Source organism: Cavia porcellus, unplaced genomic scaffold, assembly GCF_034190915.1.
Source record: "Cavia porcellus strain 051 isolate PalLab524CR breed Dunkin Hartley unplaced genomic scaffold, mCavPor4.1 scaffold_26, whole genome shotgun sequence".
NCBI lineage: Eukaryota > Metazoa > Chordata > Mammalia > Rodentia > Caviidae > Cavia > Cavia porcellus.
In genome coordinates this window covers 53496735-53520214 of record NW_026947509.1, presented here as the reverse complement: position 1 = coordinate 53520214, position 23480 = coordinate 53496735, and the positions used below count along the sequence as shown (strand labels likewise).

The window sequence follows — 23480 nt, the reverse complement described above, 5'->3', positions numbered from 1 at the left end:
TCCCCGTCCCTCCCCGCTCTCCCTCTCTCCCCCGTCCCTCCCCGTCCTCTCCTCTCCCCCCCGCCCCGTCCCTCCCCGTCCTCTCCTCTCCCCCTCCCCCGTCCCTCCCCGTCCTCTCCTCTCTCCCCCGTCCCTCCCCGTCCTCTCCTCTCCCCCCCCCTCCCTCCCCGTCCTCTCCTCTCCCCCCCCCCCCCCCGTCCCTTCCCGTCCTCTCCTCTCTCCCCGGTCCCTCCCCGTCCTCTCCTCTCCCCCCCCCCCTCCCTCCCCGTCCTCTCCTCTCCCCCTCCCCCCCGTCCCTTCCCGTCCTCTCCTCTCTCCCCGGTCCCTCCCCGTCCTCTCCTCTCCCCCCCCTCCCTCCCCGTCCTCTCCTCTCCCCCCCCCCCCCCCCGTCCCTTCCCGTCCTCTCCTCTCTCCCCGGTCCCTCCCCGTCCTCTCCTCTCCCCCCCCCCCGTCCCTCCCCGTCCTCTCCTCTCCCCCTCCCCCCCGTCCCTTCCCGTCCTCTCCTCTCTCCCCGGTCCCTCCCCGTCCTCTCCTCTCCCCCCCCCCCGTCCCTCCCCGTCCTCTCCTCTCCCCCTCCCCCCCCCCCGTCCCTTCCCGTCCTCTCCTCTCTCCCCGGTCCCTCCCCGTCCTCTCCTCTCCCCCCCCCCCCCGTCCCTCCCCGTCCTCTCCTCCCCCCCCCCCGTCCCTTCCCGTCCTCTCCTCTCTCCCTGTCCCTCCCCGCTCTCCCTCTCTCCCCCGTCCCTCCCCGTCCTCTCCTCTCCCCCCCCCCCGTCCCTCCCCGTCCTCTCCTCTCCCCCCCCCCCCCCCCCCCGCCCCGTCCCTCCCCGTCCTCTCCTCTCCCCCTCCCCCGTCCCTCCCCGTCCTCTCCTCTCTCCCCCGTCCCTCCCCGTCCTCTCCTCTCTCCCCGGCTCCCTCTCCTTCCCGCCTCCCCCCAGTCTCTCCCTCCTCCATCCCTCCGGCGTCTGCGTCAGGCCCCCCCAGCGTGACGCGGGGTCCGGGTGGGAGCTGTCCACTCGCCCTGGTGCTGAACGCTGCAGCAGCGGCGGCGGCCGCGGAGGTGGAGATAACTGGGAACCTTCTCCGCCCCGAGAACCCTGTTTCCAGTCCTCGGACGGTCGGTTTGCACCCCGACACCCCCTTTCCAGCACCACCCCTTTGGGAACTGAGCCAGGGGGCGGCAGCCGCGGCGGCGGCGGTGCCGAGCAACGGCGGAGGACAACACCTGGCAGCAGCCGGGAATTACATTTGTATACGGTTGGGGGAATCTCGGAGACCGAGCTGGACCCAGAAACCGGCTGCCTCGCACCTGGGCCACGCGGCTCCGCTCCCCGGTGCTCACCTCGTTGCAGCGGCGCGGAGAGGGAGCGGCCAGCCCAGCCGGCGGCGGGGACCGGAGCAGGGCCGGGGGCGGCGGGGGCGGAGAGCCGGGAGGCCGCCCTTGGCGAGGGCCCGGCAGCCGCCCTCCTCCGCCCCTCCCACCGGAGGCACTCCTTCTGGATTATTTGAGAAGCGAATTATTGCAGTAGCGTGTTTCGTCTTTATCCCCCTCGCTCGCACCGCCCCACCTCCGCGCCCGCCTCGCCTCTGGTTGCATGGCAGCACTGCCCGGGCGCGGGGGCTCCGGGCCGGCCCCCCGGGAAGGAAGAGGAGGAGAGGAAGGATCATGAAGCCAGCAGTCGCGACCGCCCCGGACGGCGGGCAGCAGCAGCTGGAGGACGAGCCGGAGCAGCCCCCGCCCCGGAGACACGCGGACGCCGACCGGCAGTCGCCTCTGCCGCCGCGCAAGCACCGGCGGGCGCGGGCAGACCCGGAGCAGGTGCGGCAGGCACCGCAGGAGCGCGCGCAGCAGGGCGAGCGCGGCCCGGAGGAGAAAGAAGAGGAGAGGGCGAGGCCACTCGCCGGCCCGGACCTGCGCTTTCCCTCACTCCTGCACCTCGCCCAAAGGAACCTTTGATGGAAGCGCGGGGAGGGGGCCACGGATTCACAGACTGCAGCGGGAGAGGGCTGGGGGCTGCGAGGATGTAACTGCCCTTTCCCCGGCCTCCCCGCACGCCCCTCCGCTCTGCCCTTCCTCTGCCCCAGCACCTGTCCTCCCCGTACACACCCTTCCCCTCGCCGAGACCTGAGTGCTCAGAAAGGACGCGGCTCTGCGAGGCACACACTGTCTTTTTCTCTCTTCCTTTCTCCCTCCCCACCCCACGCTTCTGCCACCTCTGCGTGCCACATTGGCTTTACCCGCTCCTGGGTAGCCCTTGGCTGCACAGGCGAAGCACAAGCCCCTTCCCCAGGTTCACCCCACTGTTCTCTTAAAAGCAACTGTGGTGCTTCTAGGGGTTAACTGCCCCAGTTTTCTGCCCAGGAGAATTAAAACTTCTCCCTGCTTCCTCTCCTCCCCATCTCGCCTCCGCCCCATCAGTCTCCTACTACCTGAAAAAGAAAAAAACAAAACTATCTTTTCTTTTTCTTTCTCATACATGCTCTCCTCAATGCATCGAGCTAGTTTTCTCCAAACCCAGCTCAGCCCACTCCAAATTTGATTTATAATCTTCCTCTCACCCTTTTATATAAAAGGTAGCGATTCACCACCATCTAGGGATTTGAGAAGAACCCAGCAGCCTTTTCCTGCTGAACTTTTAAGAATTAGACATTGATCCGAAGGCTCTAATCGTTCAGCCTCAAGGTTTCTTTTATCGCCCTGCTTCCCACAGTGCCCTGGGGCCAAAGGCAGAAAGGCAGCACCGGAGGTTGGGAGGGTTGCAGGAGCAAGAAAAACTTGTTTTGCTTTTTCCAGGTAGAGTTCAGAACCGGTGACTCCCAGTTCTCAGTTCTTGGAGCAATTTATTTGCTGCTCAGAGGGGGTGGAGGAAGAGCCAGTGGGAAAGGAGATTCCTCCCATAACACAGAAACAGTGCAGACCCCAAGCCCCAGCCACCCACTTCTTCCAAAACTCCAGCTGCCCCTCTCGGGTTCTCTGCTCCCTCTGGGCACATGCTGATGCCCTTGGGCGGGCTGCTGTGGTGGTGGTGCTGCTGCTGCTGCTGTGGCTGGTACTGCTGTGGACTGTGCACCCCAGCCCCCCAAATGTTGCGCCACCAGGGTCTCCTCAAGTGCCGCTGCCGCATGCTCTTCAATGACCTGAAGATTTTCCTTCTGCGGCGCCCCCCTCCAGCGCCCCAGCCCATGCACGGCGACCCCCAGCCCCCCATTTTGGCAGCCAACAACAACACCCTTCCGGCTCTGGGTGCCGGCGGGTGGGCAGGCTGGAGGGGCCCTCTAGAAGTGGTGGGTAGGGAGACCCCTCCTCTGCCACCTCCACCGCCTTTGCCACCTTCTTCTGTGGAAGATGACTGGGGTGGCCCAGCCACAGAACCACCTGCCTCACTGCTCAGCAGTGCCTCTTCAGATGACTTCTGTAAGGAGAAGGCTGAGGATTGCTACTCACTGGGCAGCAGCCTGGACAGTGGTATGAGGACTCCGCTCTGCCGCATCTGCTTCCAGGGACCAGAACAGGTGAGTCTTTTCTGCTCTTTTTCTGCCCTATGATATCTCCAGGTCTTGTGCATAGCAACTTGTCTGCACTGGGGAGCCATTATGTTGTTGCTACTGTCAGGACTGTTTCTGTCTATCTGTGTCTGTCTGTCTGTCTGTCTCTCTCTCTCTCTCACTCTCTCTCTGTCTCTCTCTGTCTCTGTCTCTGTCTCTCTCTCTCTCTCTCTCTCTCTCACTCTCTCTCTGTCTCTGTCTCTGTCTCTCTGTCTCGGTCTCTGTCTTCGTCCCTCTCTCTCTGTCTCTTCAGCACCGATCTGGTTTTTTTAGTACTGGGGATTGACCCCAGGACTTCACATCAACCATATCTCATATCCCCAAGCTCTTTTTGTTGTTGTTTTTATTTTTGTTGGTTTGCTTTTGCAATCTCAGGAAATCATTAATTTGCTAAGGATGGGTTTAAACTTGTGATACTCTTGCCTCTGCCTCTCACGGTACTGGGATGGCAGGCATGCACCACTGCTCAAAGTTAGAACTGTAAGTTTTGAGAGCTCCTCAAGGCCTTTGCTTATAAAGTTTGCCCAGTAGGTGTCTGGCTCCTGATGAAGCCTGCTTGGTGGCTCAGTTGTATTCTAGCTTTTGCATTTTCCTCCCAGTGTTAATGTCTTCCATTCCATCCAAAAAATATTCTATAAGCATCCTCAGAGTAAATGACCGAGAAGCAATGAAATGAAGAGATTTAGTGATATAGTCATGCTTGTGTTTAAGACATCCTTTTAGCTGATCTCTTGTTGGTAAAATTTCCCCAGCCCATCGTCAGCCCCATATTCCCACTTTTTCCCTATCTAAAAGTGCCGAGATCCTGTCCTCTTTCCCTGCTCTTAAAGGCTGAAATCCAATTAACCTGTTTTTCCCTCTGAAACCACTCCAGGTTGCGAAGACACTTCCTAACGGCCTCTAGTTTTCCCACATTAAAAGCAGGTCACTAAGTCTGGGTAAGAGTGGGTTTAAGGGACATAGAGAAGCAACTAGGGGGAGGCGGTGAAATTTCCCACGCTACTTTCCATGTCAGGCCTAAAGTAGATCAGAGTGCCCCTTAAACTTCATTCGCCCAGGATGGGAAATGCCAAGTCTGGTGGCTTCTCCCTACCCTTATCCATTCAGATATTTCACTTACTCCACTTACAACTTGGTGTCTGCAGTGCTGGATAGCTGTGTACATCTTTTAAGACTCAGGACTTTCCTTCCCGTACAAAAAAGGCTCACTTGCAAATTTTATTTTGTTGGTGATGCAGGAAAAGGAATATTGATTCCAACATGGGCAGGGCTATGCACTCAAATTACCCACTTCTTCCGTGGTAGTTTCCTTAAGTGCAGGGAATACTTCTGAGTGCACCTTGAACAAATGACTGTGTGTTAAGATACCGTACTGACGCTCCCTGACTGGCCCAGGTTCTGGCAAACTGCTTGCTTGTGAGATGCAGACTTAGCTGACATTTCACTCAATTTTTCTTTTTGCTGTAAAGACGAAGTACCCCAGGTTCTGGTGACACCTGAGGCAGCATCCTGGGTATTATGAGGTGCAAGGAGATTGATCTCAGTGTGAATAAATATGTCTGAGGGATTAAGGAATGGGTCCCTCATTCTTGTGACTAGGATTACCTGAAATACCAAATGAAACATTGCCCAGAGTTGACAACTCCTGACAGATGAATGAGTCCAGGTTGCGTGCTAAGTGCTTGCCTTTTCTCTCCTCCAGCTTAGCTTCTCGAAGACTATAGAGTAGGATGACTTGGCTCCAGCAATAGTGAGCCTTATTTTGGGGCATGCTGGGTCAGGATCTTGCCTCAGTCAGGAGTCTCATCTTCTCCAAAAGGAAGAATAACACCACTTCCTCGCTTCCTAAGCTGTTTCTTTCTTCTTCTACATGAACGGGTTCAGGTATATATGTCACAAGGGCTGTTGGCAGTGTGGCTTCTGGCAAATGCTAGAAAATGGCAGGATTTGGAAAGTGTCCTGGAATGATATTTCACCTGCTATGTGAACTTCTTCAAATAGCTTTATGCTTCTGGGCCTCTTTTCCAATTTTGTGAGACATTATTTGCCGTTCTACTCCTTTTCTTATGGGTGAAGGCCAGAAGATAATGAGGGTAAAAATATCTTGGAAGATATTAATGTATAATGAGCAAATATTTTAATCATAGAGAGACTATTTTATTGAGAAAAGAAAAAAGCAGCATCATTAGCAGTATTATGAAATGCCCTCATGTGATAGATACAGTCTGGTCAAAGGTTAGGAGCTTTCCATTGCGGTTCATTATTTTTACTGTGTGTCATAAGTAAATCACTGAATGAAAGCACTAGCACCAATGAAGGAGTAAGTTCTAATATTGTGTGGGGGGAGGGAAATAAAGGGCTGTGTCTGCAGTAAGACTGGATCAAATCGACCATTTCCTACATATGGTTGCTATGCTTGGGGGTTTGCTTTGTCAGGAGCCAAGAGGTTTTAATGGGCTTGTGTTACAGTCGTAATAAGAGTAATGTGAGTGCCACAAATAGATGCAAAGAGCACGCTTTCTCACTTTCTTCTTGCTTTTCTTCTCAGCATTTCAATAAGAAAGAGAAACAAAACAGAGATGGGCAACCTCTAGAGAAGAAAATGAGAAGGAGATGGAGAAGGGGAAGGAAGAAGAGAGGGAAAGAAAAGGAAAAAGGACAGGCTGAGATTTCCATGGTTGAGTTTTCAGTCAGGGAAAGAGCTGTCTGGTCACTGCCTACACATAGTCCTGAAGGGAGAGCAGAACCACTGTGCAATCACAGTAGCTGAATGTCTTGGTCTTTCCCTGCCCAAACAAAGAATTAGAAACCTCTCACCTATCACTCAAGTTATTTGCAACTGCTCCAGGAGCTAGAAGACTGCCTAAAAGAAAGAGTTGAACTCTTCCTGCAAACTATGTCATCATAAAAGGCAGCAGGAGGACCTTTCCAGCCGGTTCCACCTTTGCACAGATTGGCAAAGGACTTTACACTCATTCATTCCTTCATTCATTCTTCACTGGTTTATTTAACAAACACCTGCTGGGAACAAACGGTGTACCAGATGTTGTTTCAGACACCAAATATCTGGGAATGAACAAAATAGATAAGATTTCTGCTGCCCAGAAGCTGATGGTCCAGTGAAGACACACAAAAGTTAACAAGTAAATTGGTGATAAATAAGGCGATTTGGGGTAATATGGAATGCCATGGGAGGTTGAGTTGAAACCAGAACAAAACAAAACAGAAGAATGAGTTATTTTTTAGTGAAAGGAAATGGGTGGCAAAGGTACAGTCATAACAGATAGAATGATCAGGAAAAGCCTTTCCAGAATTTTCCCTCTGGCCTAATACTTAAGTAATCAGAAAGACCCAGACATGCATAGATCTGATAGAGCATTCCAGGAGGATGAAACACCAAGCTCAAAAGCCTGACTGTAAACACACTTTGCATAGCTGAAAAACAGCAGAGAAGACAGGAGAGAGAGGGATGAGCTATGAACAAAGGCTTAGAGAACCCACTTGGCCCCTGACTGGCAGGTTATTCCTTCTCACAGTCACTGGTTTATTTAGGACCAGGGTAGAGGACCCACAAGAGTGGAGGGTGAGAGGCCACCGACATGCCTTCACTCTCCACTTGTGACTGAAGCTGCGCTGGTCTGTGTTGAGGGACAGTTTCCCATGGTGGGCAAGCTGACGTCTCCAGGACTAGACGGCTAGCCCCAGCTGGAGAGCTAGACAAGTCACACGGCCAATCTGTGCCTCACCTTGTGTGTTTGTTTGTTTTCTGTTTTTTGAGAGAGAGTCTTACTCTTTAGTTGAAGCTAGCCTTGAACTTGCTGTGTAGCCCATGCTGGCCTCAAATGTGTGGCGATTTTTCTGCCTCAATCTCCTGGATGCTGGGACTATAATCATGCACTTGGGCTCTCTATGCTTTAGATTTCTCATTTGTAAAATCATGATAGTCCCTATTTCAGAAGATGATTTTGAGCATTAAATCAGTCAATACTACAAGGGCAGTGCTTTCACAATGCTTGTTATTGTTATTATTCTCTCAGATGCAAGAGTGCTCCCCTTGCGTTATTGAAAAAGTGCCCCAGCTCACAGGCTGGCGGGAGGGCTGGCTGTAGACCGAATGGCTTCCTTCGTGTTCACAATGCCCTGGGCATGGAGTGCTGTTCATCTGTTTCAACTACCCAAGTCTTTATTAAGTGCCTACCTATCCCTGCTGCTCTGCTGAGCACGCTGGAGACACACAGTAGATGTGGCCCTGCATTCTAGAATGTCTTCGTCTAACCCAGACATCACAGGGGCCGACAGAGATCAAGAACATGTAAATGTCGAGCCAGAGTGAATTACAGTATACTGGTACGGGAAAGAGGCATGTTTAAAAGCAGCTAGTGGCTGGGGTACCTATTCACAGAGACAAGGGTAGAATTTGTGCTTTTTCCCCAATCAGGGGAGGCTTCTTTGTTGTTGCAGAAGACCAAGTGAGAAGAAATAGATTTAGGCTGCAAGGCTGAGGTGAGATAGAAAGAAGCAGAAGAGATGTGAGACACTTGGGTGCCTTCACAAGGAGGTGAAAGCATCTCCCGGGCTGGGCAGCTGTGGACTGCCTGAGGTGGGTTGACGATGCCACCTGCTAAGACAGTCAGGAGCGAGTGGGAGGGCCCTAAGGAAAGCAGGAAATGAGTCTGCAGCAGGGTGCGGTGGCGCATGCATGTAATGCCAGTACTCTGGGAGGCTGAGACGGACTGAAAATTGGAATCAACTTAGTGACTTAGGAAGATCCTGCCTCCAAAAACAGCGGGGAGGAGGGACAGATGAGAGATACAGCTCACTGTGAATGCCCTGGGTTCAGTCCTCAGTATTTCTAGAAAAAAAAAAACATGGCATGTTTTAGTGTGTGTCTTGAGTTACTGGGGAGTAGGCTAAGGGCTTTGCAGAACTCAGGGGAACCTGGAGACCCCAAGATGTAGTAAGAACCCTGGAAATGGAGAGCAAGTCGAACAATTAAGGAGACTCACACGGTATACTTATTCTTTTTTTTTTTTGGTCTTTTTGAAACAGGGTTTTACTATGTTGTTCAGGTTGGCCTTGAGCTCACTTTGTAGCCCAGGTTATTTTTGAACTTGCAATGATACTCCTGCCTCAGCCTCTCAAGTGCTGGGATTATAAGCATGTGCCACCACGTCCACCCAATGTACTTATTCTTGTGAGCACCATGGTTTAATTTTACATTTCTTTATGAGTTTCTTTCATTAATATCTGTCTCCATAAAGGACACAGCCACACCTAACATTTATGAGTCCTACAGCAAGATTATAACTGCAAAATCACATACCATAGGCTGCAAAAGTAGAAGGTCCACCTGACAAACTGTTACATACAATACACTCTATGCTCCCAGCCTTACAACCTGAAAGTCTGGCTTGAATGTAAACTTGTAGAATTCTAGTACAATTTTTCTGAATTCTAGTCAAATTGGGAATGTCTGGCTCTTGGCTCTGATTTTCTTTCTGTCCCTGACTCCATTCTGCATGAAGGAATTTGATTGCGTATATATGGATACTCCAACTGGCTTGTCCAAACTCTGTCCATACCATCCTATGTATAGTGGGAACTTGCCCAGTAGAAGCAATACAAAGGGCCTGCCAGATCCCTGTGGAAGTAACCTGTGTGTGTGTGATTCATTGTTGTGTGATTCATTGTTGTGTTTCATCATCTCTCAATGCAGTATTACCTGCACTGTGCTGCACAAATAATTACTGAAATATACATTCATTGAAGGGGCAGTTCCCAGGCAGGGGAAGGAAAAAGAGAAATTCAGGAGAAGAATGTTCACAGGGCCCCATATTGAATATGTTCTCTGCAGAAGAAGGCCTTGGCCAGTAAGGGAATTTTGAGGAAAAGCAACTTGGGTTTTGATGTTAGAGACTATTTGCTATCAAATTTGCCCCATGGCAGTATAGACTGCCTTACAAGGGGAGTGATATGGGTGACTAGGAATGACAACCTTCTAAATCCCTTCTGAGTGTGACAGTTGGAGTTCATAAATGAGATTGTTTGGGACTCCAGAGAAATTTTTTTGTCTAAGCAGAAAAAAATTGCTCTCAAGTTCAATATTCCAAGGAACACATTGTATGGCATACAGAAATGTGTCTTTAGCAAAGATTTCAAAGAATAATCTTTCTCTGGTGTTTGTAGAAGTCCAAGCGTTTTTGGGGGGCACATAATTGCCGCAGCTGTGAACTTTCACCACACACCCAGCATGAGAGGAGGATCACAGGTCCTTCGTGGCCAAAGGCAGATGCCGCAGACCTCCAAATACAGAATCGCCTTCGAAAGAAGGGAGGCCCTCTACCACCTTCAGGTTTACACCCTGCCTATTAGCTCCTACTTCTGCCAGAACTGGACCCTATTTAAGCTAGAAGCCACAGACCTTTCTTTAAGTTTCTCACTAATGCTCAGATTGTTTATTGAGAGATGGTATAAGGCTGTTCAATTCCCACCATAAAATCCCTGGCTATTGCACGGGTTACCTACCTATTATTTACATGCACACACATGCTCGTGCATGCACACAAATAAAGCACTGTGTACATCTATCTTGTGTTCATGGGTTGAACCAGGGATGAGTGGAGGAGGGATATCTGGTTCCTTGACAGTTGTAGAGCAGTCTCGAAAGTCAGTTGTGTGTTGACCTCCACCCAGTATTCCCTTTGGAATAATCCTTCACTTGCCAGCATCAGCTTGAGGTGGGTTGGCTAATTTTTTGGGTGTGTCTTCTATCTAAGCCCCTCGTATAGAGAATTACTTAACAAGGCTGGTAGGGCACGAGGGTGTAAAATATATATTTCTAAAGATCATGGGAAAGGAAAGGAGAGGTATCAGGAGTCTGTATCTGCTCCTTTTCTCAGCTTATATGTTGTGGAGCCCAGCTGTGGCCTGTGAGTGGGGGAGGGGGAACAGGCCCCAGGGAAAGGAGATACTCAGAGGAGTGTGGGAATGAGCAAGCTGCTTCTTGTTTGCTGGGAATGAAGCCAACTTGGAAGTAAGCCTAGATGTAAGGAAGCTGGTGAACAAGTACTATAAGGTCCAAACTGCACACCATCCCCCTCCTGGGATGTATTATATATGCAAGCTAGGTTTTGCATATGTATGTTACATATAGTACGCATTAGATATTGCCCTGCGTATATTTTAAAAAGCAAAATTGGGTGCACACACAGGGGTCCCCCTCATGACAAAAATAGCAAAACTTGAGTTCCAGGTAGATGCAAAATGTCACAAAAAGTGGTGCGGGGGTGTGAATCTACAAATATAGGCTCTGCTCAGATTTGTGATCCAAGGAACAACCTCTCATTCCAGAAGAGGACACACAGGTCCTGTCCACAGAGCTTTTAAGGGAGATAGGTGAATTATTTTCCTCCTTGGTGGGGTAGGTAGGAGGTGGTTGAAGAGAGTCAACTTCCGGAGACCCTTTCTGAAGCTACTGTAGTGGCTAGCACAGGATTCTGCTTATAGTTGGGTCTTAGTATTTGCTGATTCTTTCCCCTCTGAGCATGTGTTCATGCCAGATCAATAGTGCTATATTTGGTATATGCAGAGTAGAAAGGGGATGTGTGTGCACGTGTATGTGTCTGTGTAGGCACACACTCATGTGCATGTGTACCCCTCTCTCTCTCTCTCTCTCTCTCTCTGTCTGTCTTTCTCACTCTCTCTGTCTCTCTTAAAATGCCAAGCAAGAAAGATATGGATGGTCCCTCATATGGACCATCTAACTTCATTTTCTGGTTCTAAAATAACAAATAATGATGATTCTTGTCCTAGTCATCATCATGATTGCTGTCACAGCTTGAGATCACTTGACCAGGAGCAGATTTTTCTCATTCTATTGCAAAATTATAGGAAGAGCACAGTCCTTGAACTCTGAAGGACATGATTCCATCTGCATTCTGAGCCCTTCCCAGCTGGGTGATCTTGGGCCACTTACTTGACTTTCCTGACTAGATCTGACTGTTTACAAAGAAGGAACACCATACTGACTTTGACCACTTGTTAGGAGTTGACATAATGCATTAAAGATCTGAGCACAAAACAATTATTCATCAAATGGGAGTGATATTTCTCACTTCATGAGTGTGTTCCAGGGACTTTGAGTGGATCCCTGGGTCACGTGCCTGATTTTCCTACTGCCCTCTCTTACAGGAGCCTTAAGAATCACACTCAAGGGGCTGGGGATTTAGCTCAGCGGCATAGGCGCCTTGCCTTGCAAGTGTGTGGTCATGAGTTTGATCCCTGGTACCGATAAAAAAGAAAAAGACCCCCCCCCCAAAAAATAGAATCACACTCAACACCCAGCTAATTTGGTGTTTGACAATCAAGATTGTATGTTTAGAGCCAGTGTCTGTGTTCAGCAGGGTTTCTGACTTGGCTGAACTCTGTCCTCTCCTCCCTAGGTCCCTGACCCTAACAGTTGTCTTTATCCATCTTCATTGTCGCCAGGTCCCTGATGGGTCTTTATTAAGCAGCACTCTCTGCTTGGCTGCAACTGTGCAAAAAGACACTTTTCTGTCCGCTGAGTCCCCAGAGGCCATGAGCAGACCAGTCTGCAGAGCGGCATGTAGAGGAAGTGCCAGAGGAAATGCCTGCCCAGGGTGTGACAGCAGAGTGCTTGCCTTCAGGGTCACCCCCAGACTTGTATTCTGGACAACCTGGAATGGCACAGAGACCCCCAGACAGACTCGGTGTTAAACAGCATTGATTTGCACATGTGAAATTTGCTCCTTTTCAGTTTGCTTTCATGCCTTCCAACTATGAGCAGGAGGGAAAAAATCTAATTGTAGTAATAATGTCTTTAACACCTGTCTAATGCTGTCAGTCTCCTTTGTAAACAAAGAGAGAAGGCGTCAGACACAGAGCCAGTGGACACCCACCAACACGTAGCTGGAACTTGGTAATCTCGCTTTGTTTATATCTCTGTGTGTCTACTATTTTGTAAAAGATTTTATCCTTTAGAATAGCTTTTTTGTTTGTTTGTTTGTTTGTTTGTTTGTTTTTGTCTTTTTCTTTTTTATCATACAGGGGATTGAACTCATGACCACACACTTGCAAGGCAGGTGCTTATGCCAATAAGCTAAATTCCCAGCCCCTGGAGCAGCTTTTGATCGCAGTCAAATTTAGCAGGAAGGTAGAGTTCCTACAAACTGTGACAAGTGTACAATGGGTGTACTTGTTACAGCTGATTGACTGGTGCTGCCACATCATTTTCACCCCGAATTCATAGTTTACACTAGGGTTTACTCTTGGCTTTGTACACTTCAAAGGTTTTGACAAATGTATAATGACTCGTACCCGCCCTTACAGTGTCGTGTATGGTTTCGCTACCCTAGAAATCCTCTGTGCTGCAACTTTTATTCTCCTCTCTGCTTCTCCCTGAACTCCAGGCCACAGAGTGTGGCCTTTTCCAGAATGTCATCTAATGTCATATTCTTGGAGTCCTACAGTGAGCAGCCATTTCACATTGGCTTTCGCACCAAGTAATATGCGCTTAGGTTTCCTCTGTGTCATTGTGGACTTTTGTTTTACTTTCTGGTGCCTTGATAGAACATTTCTTTCTAGTCCTGAGTCATATTCTATGGATGGGAGTCCTATAGTTTGACTATTCTTTTTTATGGCAAGTGGTGCCAGTTTTTTCATTTATGGCAGTGACACAAAATTTGTTCTCCTGGAGAACAAATTTATTGAAGTAAAACTGTGAGATATTTAGAGGCAAATGTGAAGTTTGAAGAAAATAATAGTATGGGTGGGACATGTCAAAAAATATAAATGACTGAAGTATAAGTAACGGTGACCTGAACAGCACATCTTAAAATAGTTCTGGAACATTTGTGGACACCAAAAAGTATATCAGGAAGGGGATAAAATGCAGAGTTACAGGCCATGGCTTCAGAGTTATGTCTTAGAATCTGCATTTGAAACCATTGGTTTTGGCAATCACAAGGTAGAGGATTACTCCAGGAATATTGTCATTTTTTTTGTACTGGGGATCGAACTTACGACCATGTGCTTGCAAGGTAGGCACTTATGCTGCTGAGCTACATCCCCAGCACCCCAGGAATATTGTCTAGGAGGAGGCAGTCAAATGTGCAGAAAATGTGTCTACCAGACCTGAACTTTTCAAACAGACAAGGAAAAGAGAGGCAAGAAAGGTCGTTTCTTGTGTTTTTCTCTTTCCCTGCCTCAGTGATCTGGGAGCAGCAAGTTGTAGATGGGATGGCTGCCAGCTGGGAGTCAAGACCATACTAGACTGATCATGTGAAGGAGATGCTAACTATGATTCTGTTAAGACACCAAGGTTTGAGGTGTCTCTGCTACCTAGTTAGTGTTAATTTTTCTAATACAACCCACATTCTCACTTCTGAGTTATGTTCAAGGGGTATTTGAGTAAACTCAAATCAGGGACTTCCTGGGAATGTCCAAGAGAACCAATGCAGAGCAACGGATGGTAACAACTCACCAAACATCAGTAATGAAGCACTTCAGCTCAGAGTCTCACATCTCTTGCCTAGAACTCACTGGCTATGCAGAACTGCAGCAAGGATAAGGCATTGCAGTCCTCTTGGGTTCCTGGAGGGACAGGAGTTCAGGAGTGGGTGAATTTTAGCAGTGTCCTCCTAGGGCAGGACAAGCACTGGGAACACCACTTGACCCTCAGAAAGCGCTAGGTATTAGTAGTTCCTGTTGTCATGTGCTCCTTGTAAAAAAAGGTACTTATGCTTGGGAACACTCAAGGCCCTTCCAACTCTGTTGCCCTTATCTGTGCTATGTCTAGGGGAGCAGAACCTGGGGCTGGTGGAAATCCAACTTCTCTTTTCATTGAAAACAGTCTCCCTAAAAAGAATGCCTTTAGAACTGAGTGCTAAAGACCAATAGAGGGAAGAGTTTGGAAAATAGGAAATGAAGACCAGTTCATATATAAGAACAATGGAAATAGTCAAAAATGGTTTTGGAGAAAAATTAATGTGGTGGAGAAGAGTGTGAGGCTTTCACATTAGATCTAAAGCCAAAAGGCTGAGAAGCTAAACCCTTGGGCTTTCAGAACTAAGCTTTCAAATCTTAATGTTGCCATACAGATATGTGACCTTGGATGAGTCACTTACAGACAGAGAATCTTAGTTTCTTCCACTACAGAAGAAAAATGAGAGCAGTATCTTGTCCCAGAGGTCACTGTGAGGCTTGAATGACATAATACATGCAAAATAGTTAGCACAGTGTGGAATGCAAGCATACAATAAAATCAGAAACACGTTCTGTCCTTCTTCCTTTTATTCTTTTTTTCCCTTTCTTTGTGTGTGTGTTGTGTGTGACGGGGGATTGGACCCAAGGACTTTGTGCTAAGCTACAGCCCTGGCTGTTTTTTTAAAAAATATTTTTTAAAATTTGAGACAAGGTTTGCTAAATTGCCCAGACTGGGCTCAAACCTGCCTTCCTCCTGCAGGGATTAGAGGCATGTGCCACCGCCACTAGCCAACGTCCCTTCTTGGTGTTACCTGAGCTTGCTTGCCACTTTCCGTGTCTTCTTCAAATGTTCTTTGAGAATTTCTGCCTTCATCTGTGCATGAAATTGGGGTACTGACCACAGGAGATATACACAAGGAGTAGGTGAAATTTAATATATGCAGGCAGTGCCTGTGCACCCTGGAGGAGGAGGGAGGACTTAGCTGGATGGCACAGGATGATGTGACCAAGAAGGAAGTTATTGGTGTCACACAGGGCCTTTTGCGTCTGCCTGTCTCTGCACCTCAGTGATCTGAGGATGGCAGGATCCAGATGGAAGAGTTAAACCCATGGAACTGTGATGTGGAGATGCCGATTTTGGTTGTGCTGATGCCCAGCCTTGGGGGGTTTCTGTGCTACCCAGTTAATGAATGTTGAAGTGCACTTTAGCTATGGAAAAGTTATCTCACAGCTATGGAGACCTTTTTTCCCCAAGTAGAGGAGACCATCAGGATGGACAAAATCAAGAACCTCCTCCTGATGCCTCGTGTCAATAAGCATGTGCTCAATCAACAGATAATCAAAGTATAATTATAGTCATTTGAGGATTTGGGAAACTTTTTGAACATTGAGGAAGATCTAAATTGAAGAACATTTGACAAAATAACTATCCAGGTCATGAAAGGTGGAGAACAATGGAGGAATTGCTTCGGACTGAAGGAATCTAAGAAGAACTGGCAACTAAGTACAGTTATTATCTGGATTGGATTCTGGGCCGGGTAAAGAATGTGAGCAGGACCATTTATAAAATGTGGAGTAAGATTAGTTGGTGGGTTAGTTAATTCAGCAGTAGGTTAGTTAATAGTGTTAAGTGAATGTTAAATTCCTGGTTTTGGGTTACTGTGTTACATTTATCAAAGATGTTAACGCTTGGGCAGTTGGGTGAAGGGTACAGGGAAATTCTGTGCTGATTTTATGGATTTGAAATATAAGCTTGAAATTATTTCAAGTTAAAACGATTAAAAATAATTTAAACAAAGGGAAGTTCCTTATACTTGGCAAAACTGGGAATTTCTGGTATAGATAAAAGAGTATGCATTTGATGGCTAGAGTAACCTGATTAGAGTCTGGGCGTTAGCATTAACTAGTTCTGTGGCTTTGGGAAAAGTCAATTAATTCCTCTGAACTTTAGTGTTTTCCATCTGAAGCATAAGGTTAATAAAAATACTTTATAGAAGTGGTTTGAGTATTCAAGTAGACAGTGTCTACAGCAATGCGTGGAAAGGACTCTGAAGAAATGCTAGTTTCCTTCTGCTCTCTCCTACTTTGGCCACAGCAGTGATAGACACTGGACTGGGCACTAAGTGCTTTGCAACGGCAGAGGAACACGCAGGCAGTGCAATGTCCTGTGGACAGGAAGTGCTCCCAATGTGAGATCATAAGCGTGTAAACAGTAATCAGCAGCATAAATAGCACTGGTCCCTGTGTGGTACTCTTTTTAACGTGGTACCCCCAAAGGAATGCTTCAGCACACAAAGTGGGCATAGATTGTCTATTTTGATTCATCCTGTGGCGATCCCGCCAGGAGCCACAGATTTAAGCTTCCTGGAGAAACGTGCTACTTTAAGAAGGAAAAGCTTGGCAGCAGTGGGGCTCTCAGTTCTCCAGTGTGTTTAGAAAACAACTGCCAAACCCTGGCAGCTGCAGGTGAGTGCGAGCAGGGTGAGTAGGTGTATAGAGATGTGTGTGTGTGTGTGTGTGTGTGTGTGTGTGTGTGTGTGTGTGCTTGTGGATGCGCATGAGTAAGAGGTGCGAGATGTGGGTGTGTCTGGGCATGAAACATAGCATTTAGCACAGCAGAAAGAGGTGCTGAGGGGGTGGTCCACTTGGTGCCCTTGCTTTCTCTGCATCTTTTTTCCAAAGAGAGCCCGGAGCTCTGGTACTTGCAAAGTCAGTGCTAACATTCCACACTACCTATTGCTATACTTTTTGTTCTAAAGGAGATGTTACGATTTCAAAGGTTTTTCACCACCCAAATGTACACACTTTTTGGAAAGCAGCCCCAGAGAGAGGTTCCCTGTAATTTAAACTAATTTTTCATCCTTCCTGTGAAAGCAATTCAAGTCCAGAAGTATTTGTGTGACATGGTACTTGGAATTTGCTTCAAAACAGTCAAGTGACAGTTGATGAAACAAGACTGTTTGTGTGTATAATTGCTGAAGCTGATGAGTACATGACATTTATCCTGCTCCTAGTTCCCTGGCTACTTTTATGTACATTTGGAGTCCTTCATAATAAAGAGACATGACCTGTAAATCCAGAAGTCTCCTTGTTCCCTAATGCATGAGTGACCAGCTCATAGTTCTATGGTTGGGAGGGATTGGCAGAATGCAGACAAGTGAGGTGCCCTGCTCAAGATGGCAAGCCTAGCACAAAGCTGGGCTACCCGCCTGGGAAGTACCACTGACGCCATCTCCTCCTTCCAGGAGGAAGAAAATCTTCCTTCTTCCTCCTCCTTTCCAGCCTCAGAACTATCCATCCACTCACTTTCTAACACATTAATAAATTTTTGTCAAGTGTAGAATGTTTAGAGCATGCAAGAGACCAGAGCAGATGAGGTAACAGAACAAACGTTAATTGTATGGTTAATCTTAATTTCTAGTGAATTTAGGACTAGCCCCACCACTTTTATTCCAATTTTTATTAAAAATCTTTACAAAATTTAAGTCCACTCTACAGTATACTTGGACATTGCCCAAAATTTCTTTTACGTGGAATATTTATTTTTTGAAGTTAGATTCTGTGGTTAGAGAACTCACAGGAAATGGAGTCCTGGCTTCACAGACCGCAGGCTATCCTGTAGAAGCTGGTGGCTGGGTTTTATTTAAGTTGTGATGTCATCTTGTTTTATCCTTCCTCCATATGAGTAAAATTTCTAGTTCATTCATTCAGAAAATACTTGCTGAGCAATTGCTGTGTGTCAGAACCATGTGGGGGATTCTGGATGCCATGGTGAACCAGAGCACGCCTCCTGTGTGCTTGGAGATTTATTTGCCAGTCATGTGACTGCATGTAGGGCAACTGAGAGGCAGCACATCAGGACTGTGTATTGGGCAGCACTGGGGGGCGTTCAGGCTAGAGGACTGAGAAGGCTTCTCACTGCAGAGGGAGATCTACAGTGGGCCTGAAGCTGGCTGAGGTAGGAGAGTGGAATGCATTTCGGCAGAAAGAGCCCCTTCAAATCACAGACAGGAAAGGAGGAGTGTGACCCTTAGAAGAGAGAAAGGCCCGGTGCACTGTACTGTATAAGCACTTGCTTTCCTTTCTCTGCACACCCTGACCTCTGGAGTTGCCTCTGCCTCTCTGGGGCATTAGCTGTAAAGGTTGTGAGTCTTGTGCAACTTGGGGGCTTTCCCTGTGGAAGAGGGCAGAGAGGTCTCTCCACTTGGAGAACCATTGTGGTAATGTTGCTGGGTAGTGCAATATGTTGACAAAGAGGTTGTAGAAGTCCACAAACTGCCAACATAACAAGGTTCCTCTTTCCAATGATTTTGGTTAACAGTGTGTCATTCAAGACCCAGGCACACTATTTCTTTTTCCCAGAACCTACAGACCATTTTCTGGACAGAGGGCAAAAAGAAAACGTCAGCCCCGCTCTGCCCATCAAGTTTTCCCCATCTCTTTAGATTTGCTCATATCCATGGGGATCGGGCAGACACAGAACCAAAGTAGTGTGGGTTGGTCGGTTCACTTGTTTGTTTGTTTTTAACACTACCACATGCCAAAAGATGTTACCAAGTTTTGTTCCTCATAGAATAAAGGAATAGGACCTTCCTTAATTTTTGAGATGAGAGAATCAAGGTCCAAAGATGGTGAGTAAAGTGTGAGTGTCACTACATGTGTCATAACAACACATGTGCTGGTCTAACCGAGGCAAGACATTCATGAACAAACAGATGAGGCCTCCACTGTCGTGGGGCTTCCAGTCTGCAGGCGAAGCCCACAAGGTTCGTGCTTCCTCAGATCCCAGCGGCAGTGCAGGTAGCATTGTGGTGGCCTTGGCCCCCAGCTGAACAGTGCCAGATTCTTGTGGCTCTGCTGTAACTCATTGTGCCTCTGCTGAGTGACAGGCCCTTACCTATCAGATGACATCCACTATTTCTTGACCAAATTTCAATTCCATTGAATTTCAACTTCAAACATCCAAGGGTGTCCCTTCGCTTTCACTCAGTGATGCTTGGCATGCAGTGTACCTCCAAGGGTAATAATAATTGTTTTCTGCCTGCTGCCCCTCTACAAACTCTATGACCTCTGAGTAAGTAATCGTGGGTGACAGGGAAGGGAAGGATACAGCCATTGTGCTCCAGGAACATGACAGGGGCTCCCGTGACAGTGGTATGTAGTAGAGGTTGTCATCCTTGCCCCCACGTGGAAGAGAGGTCTTCTCAGAAGAGCCAGTAGCTTGTGTATTGGCTGTAGAACTTGGGTTTGGATTCAAGGCTCCTGGCCCCAAGTCTAGTGCTCTTTCTACTACTTAATTAAACATAACTGAATTTAGCAATTACTTTTCAAGAACCTACGTAGCATGTGTCAAACACGGTGCTAGTGCTAGGCAAGCAAGTAAATAAGTATGGTTCCTTCTCTCAGTGACCTCTTGATGGAACAAGAGAGGTGAGCATGTGAACAATAACTGCTGTAACAAGTGTGCCGGAAAGGTGCCCTTGTTGCTGCATGGGCAGGAAGGAGAGGGGTTAGTTCTGCTTGAGAGACTCAGTGGCAGGCGGCTTCACAGACAGAAGAACCAGAACCTTCAGCTGGTGGTAGGAAATGGGCAAAGCTCACCAGAGATGCATGAAGGAGCCTCCGGCACTTACAAAGATGAAGTGATGTGGCGTGGTGAGGTGGTGCAGGATGTCAATTATATATGAGGAGAAGCAATGACCAGAGGCCCCCAAGGATCCCCATTTTGTTGCTTCCCCCATGTTACCCTTTGCAATGAGGAGGTGGAGGAAAACATCTGGTCCACCTTCTGACACGGTGGTCTCACATAATAAGGGACAATTCACTCTCTTGCTTTTCAGTGTCATGGACAAAAGTTAAATGCTCTTGACATAGGAATAAGCAAGGACTGCGGGGGTTTGGACCTGATGTCTTGGTTCAGCCTCCAGCCTTGTCATCCCAATTTCCCAGCAGATATTCTGGCCAGTCCCTGCTATCTGCCATACCGTGAACACACCCCAGGGTTCCCTGCTTCTTGATTGGTATTCAGAGGCTTCCTTCCTAGGGACTCCCTTCTCCCCTTCCTGTACCATCCCAAACTCCAAACTCCTCCCAGTTCGACCTCACCATCACCTTGATGAGGCTCTTTCCTGCACTTCAGCTCTTCTGGTGATAGTGCTTGCCACAGGCTGCCTACTCCATCACCCTTTGGACTTCCATTTCCCTCTCTCCACAGAGGAGGGCTCAAAGTAGCTCATCTCACCTGTCCAGTTCACCTTCATATTGCTCACTATACCTAGCAAGGGTTGAGGTTCAAAAGGTAACACAGTTAGTGCAGTCCAGGCCAATAAGGTATCTGAGTACTTATAGACCCACTCAAGAAAACATAGCCTGCCCCCACCAGTGTTTTCCCTTTACTGCTAAGGTGGGGGAGGGGAGAGCTAGGATTCACGTTTTTCCTCATCTCTGTGGCTAGCACATTGTCCCTCTCATCATTCCTTCAGCACCCTGAGCATCTACACTGAGATAATGACTGTTCCCTATACTGGGAATCTCTCAGAGAGGAATCACTGAGGTCCCTGCCCTCAAGGAGCTTCTCTTCCTGCTGATAGGCCAGAACTGAGACACTTGACACAACAACTAATTGTCTCACAGGACGTCACATCTTGAAGACAGGAAATGGCTCAGGGACTGCTGCAGACTATTGGAGGCCAAGGATAAATAATATGAAATGCAGTGTGGGATCCCTCAACCAAAAACCAGGTGTCAGTGGAAAACCATTGGTATTAGTTTGCACCATGATTTCTTTTTTTAAAAAAATTTTATTTATTTAAAGAAAGACTAAACAAAACAGTAAACGGGTAGATATAATACATACTTTCAAAGAAAAAGTAAAAAAAGAAAAAAGTCAAAAAAAGTTGATGTTTACATATTGTCCTCTTACAAATAATTGTTCAAGATACAAAAGTGGAACATATAAATGGGAATTCAAACAGCAAGATCGCAAATAGTTCTATTCAACTATCCAACAAAAACTCAGTAATATGGTTATCAATCCTGCACATTTAAACATATACTGAGTGCACCACGATTTCTTGTAACAGTGTGTATTATGTTAACATGTGAAGACACTTAATGAGGGAAACATGGAGACGGCACTATTTTTACAGCTTTTCTATAACTCTAGCAACAGTGTTTTAGAAAAGAAAAGCCCCTCCATCGCCCTCCTCCATGGAGAGGCGTAGTCCTCAATCTCTCTGTTTATCTTCATCTTTCCCATCAAGGGCGTTTTTCAATCAACAGGTTTTTCTGTGGTATTTACTTCCCAGATGTCTCTTCAACCCATCCGTGTCTCTGTATCCATCATGTCTAAGTCTGAACTACCCCTAGCTCCTTCCTGATTACTAAGCTTCTATGTTGATGCCGGGCTTTCCTCTCACGTGTGTTTTAGCATGGTTGATCATTCTTACCTTAAAATTCTTCTCTGGATTCCCCTCTTAGGACTGTGCCCAACTCCCTGACTTGCTTTACAAACTGACTCATGAGCCGGCTTCTGCCTCCTCCTCCAGACTCATTTATTGCCTGCCTCGTGTCCCATCTTTCATTTTCCTCCCTACAGACACTGGATCGCTTCTTTCAGGTTTAAAGGAGCCAATTTCTTTTACCTCAGTCTGGGCTCTATTTCTTGTGCTTCCAAACTCTCTTCTCCTCACATGAGCCTTTGAGCCCGACCTGGTTAACTGCTCCCATACTTCAGAAATCCCTGGCCCCGTGTATGAGCCGGGGCCCCTATGAAGCTCTGCAGATGCCTGCATTCATTCGGCTGAAAACAGCCCTCACCCACTGCATCCATCGCTTCTGTATTCCCTTCCAGACTTTAATCCCCATGAGGGCAGAAGTCCTCCACGTTGGAACTACTGCTTCCCAGCACCTTGCATGGAGGCTGAGATGCTGAGAACAAGGAAAACCAATTCAAAATGCTACATCATACAGTGATGACAACCATTCCACATGCCCAGGACTAAAAAGTATCCTAAGATGCAGGACTTGCAGTACTAAAACTGGGATAGTCCTGGACAAACCTGGATCACTGACCACCTTAGAAAAATGCTTCGATTAACTGCATGTGGACTGTTGAACCCTAAATCCTTTTATCACATTCCAGGACACAGAAGCCTCTTACTTCATCTTATACAGGGAAGGCAAGAGATCTTCAGCAGTTAGATCTCCAGCAGAACTGATGAGACTTCAGCCTGCATAGGAATTGCTGGATCCTTGCTGAACTGCAGATTGTGAGTCTGCAAGCATGGATTAAGGCCTGAGATTCTACATCTCTGCAGGTACCCAGACTAATGTGGATACTTCTGGTTCACAGACCACGCTTTGAGTAGCAAAGGAGCCAATAGTTGTCATCTTTAGATATTAGAATTAATGGGAGGGATTTCCTGACGCCAGCTACTATGAAACCAGATCAATTAAGCCAATCTCTAGGTATGGGACCAGGTGTCAGCATTTTTAACTTCCTCCATGGATTTCCAGTGTGCAGACAGGGTTGCAAACCCCAAGGAGGGGAAAGGAAGAAAAATATCACTTGATGATAAAGGCTGATTGATTTGTCTAGATGGGCTAAGCTGTGCTGTCAAGAGATTTATTGAATGTAGAATCAGAAATCAACAAGAAGGAGCTTATTTTGGAAAGCCTGGAGGCAAGATTCTTTAAAAATAATGGTTTGTGTTCTTTGGACATTAAGCAAGTGCTCAACAACATTTCCTGAGCTCTTGGAGCTTCGGAGCTCAATATGCAATCTTGGTGTGAAGAGGAAGCCCATGCTGTGACAGCACCAAGAGGCAAGAGCAGAGACGCTGTGATGCTAGCCACCTCCCGGTATCACAGACACAGGCCTCTCCATTGGCCTCTGACTATTGATCATTCCTCTCGTTTCCTTGCTGGCTCACGCTTACTAGCAGCTGTCCCAGACATTTCCCATTCACTTCAGGTTGCCAAGCAGATGACATTGCCTCCTGCTCTCCTGAGAAACTTGGAGTCAGCCATTCACATTCCACCATCTACCCTTGGCGTGTCATTACTCCCTTTTCACCTCTGCAAAGGTCTACGTATATCTAGGTTACTCCGTTCTCTATTTGAAAAGAAGAAGCATAACGCCTCCTTCCCACGGTGACCCCACATGGGTGCTCTTTGTCCCAGCCCACCGTGCACTTTTCCTCCCCATGTGGCTT

At 47.6% G+C, this 23480-nt stretch overlaps 1 protein-coding gene across 1 annotated transcript in view; it reads left to right on the top strand.

Annotated features, from left to right (window-relative positions):
* Window positions 1–988: 988 nt before the first annotated feature.
* The window catches only part of Marchf4 (membrane associated ring-CH-type finger 4), a 103276-nt gene continuing 80784 nt past the window's right edge, over window positions 989–23480 (top strand). The window contains exon 1 of the mRNA XM_003462074.5: window positions 989–3510. Coding sequence (XP_003462122.1) covers window positions 2989–3510 — 522 coding nt within the window. The 5' untranslated portion in view covers window positions 989–2988. The remainder of the gene's footprint in view (window positions 3511–23480) is intronic.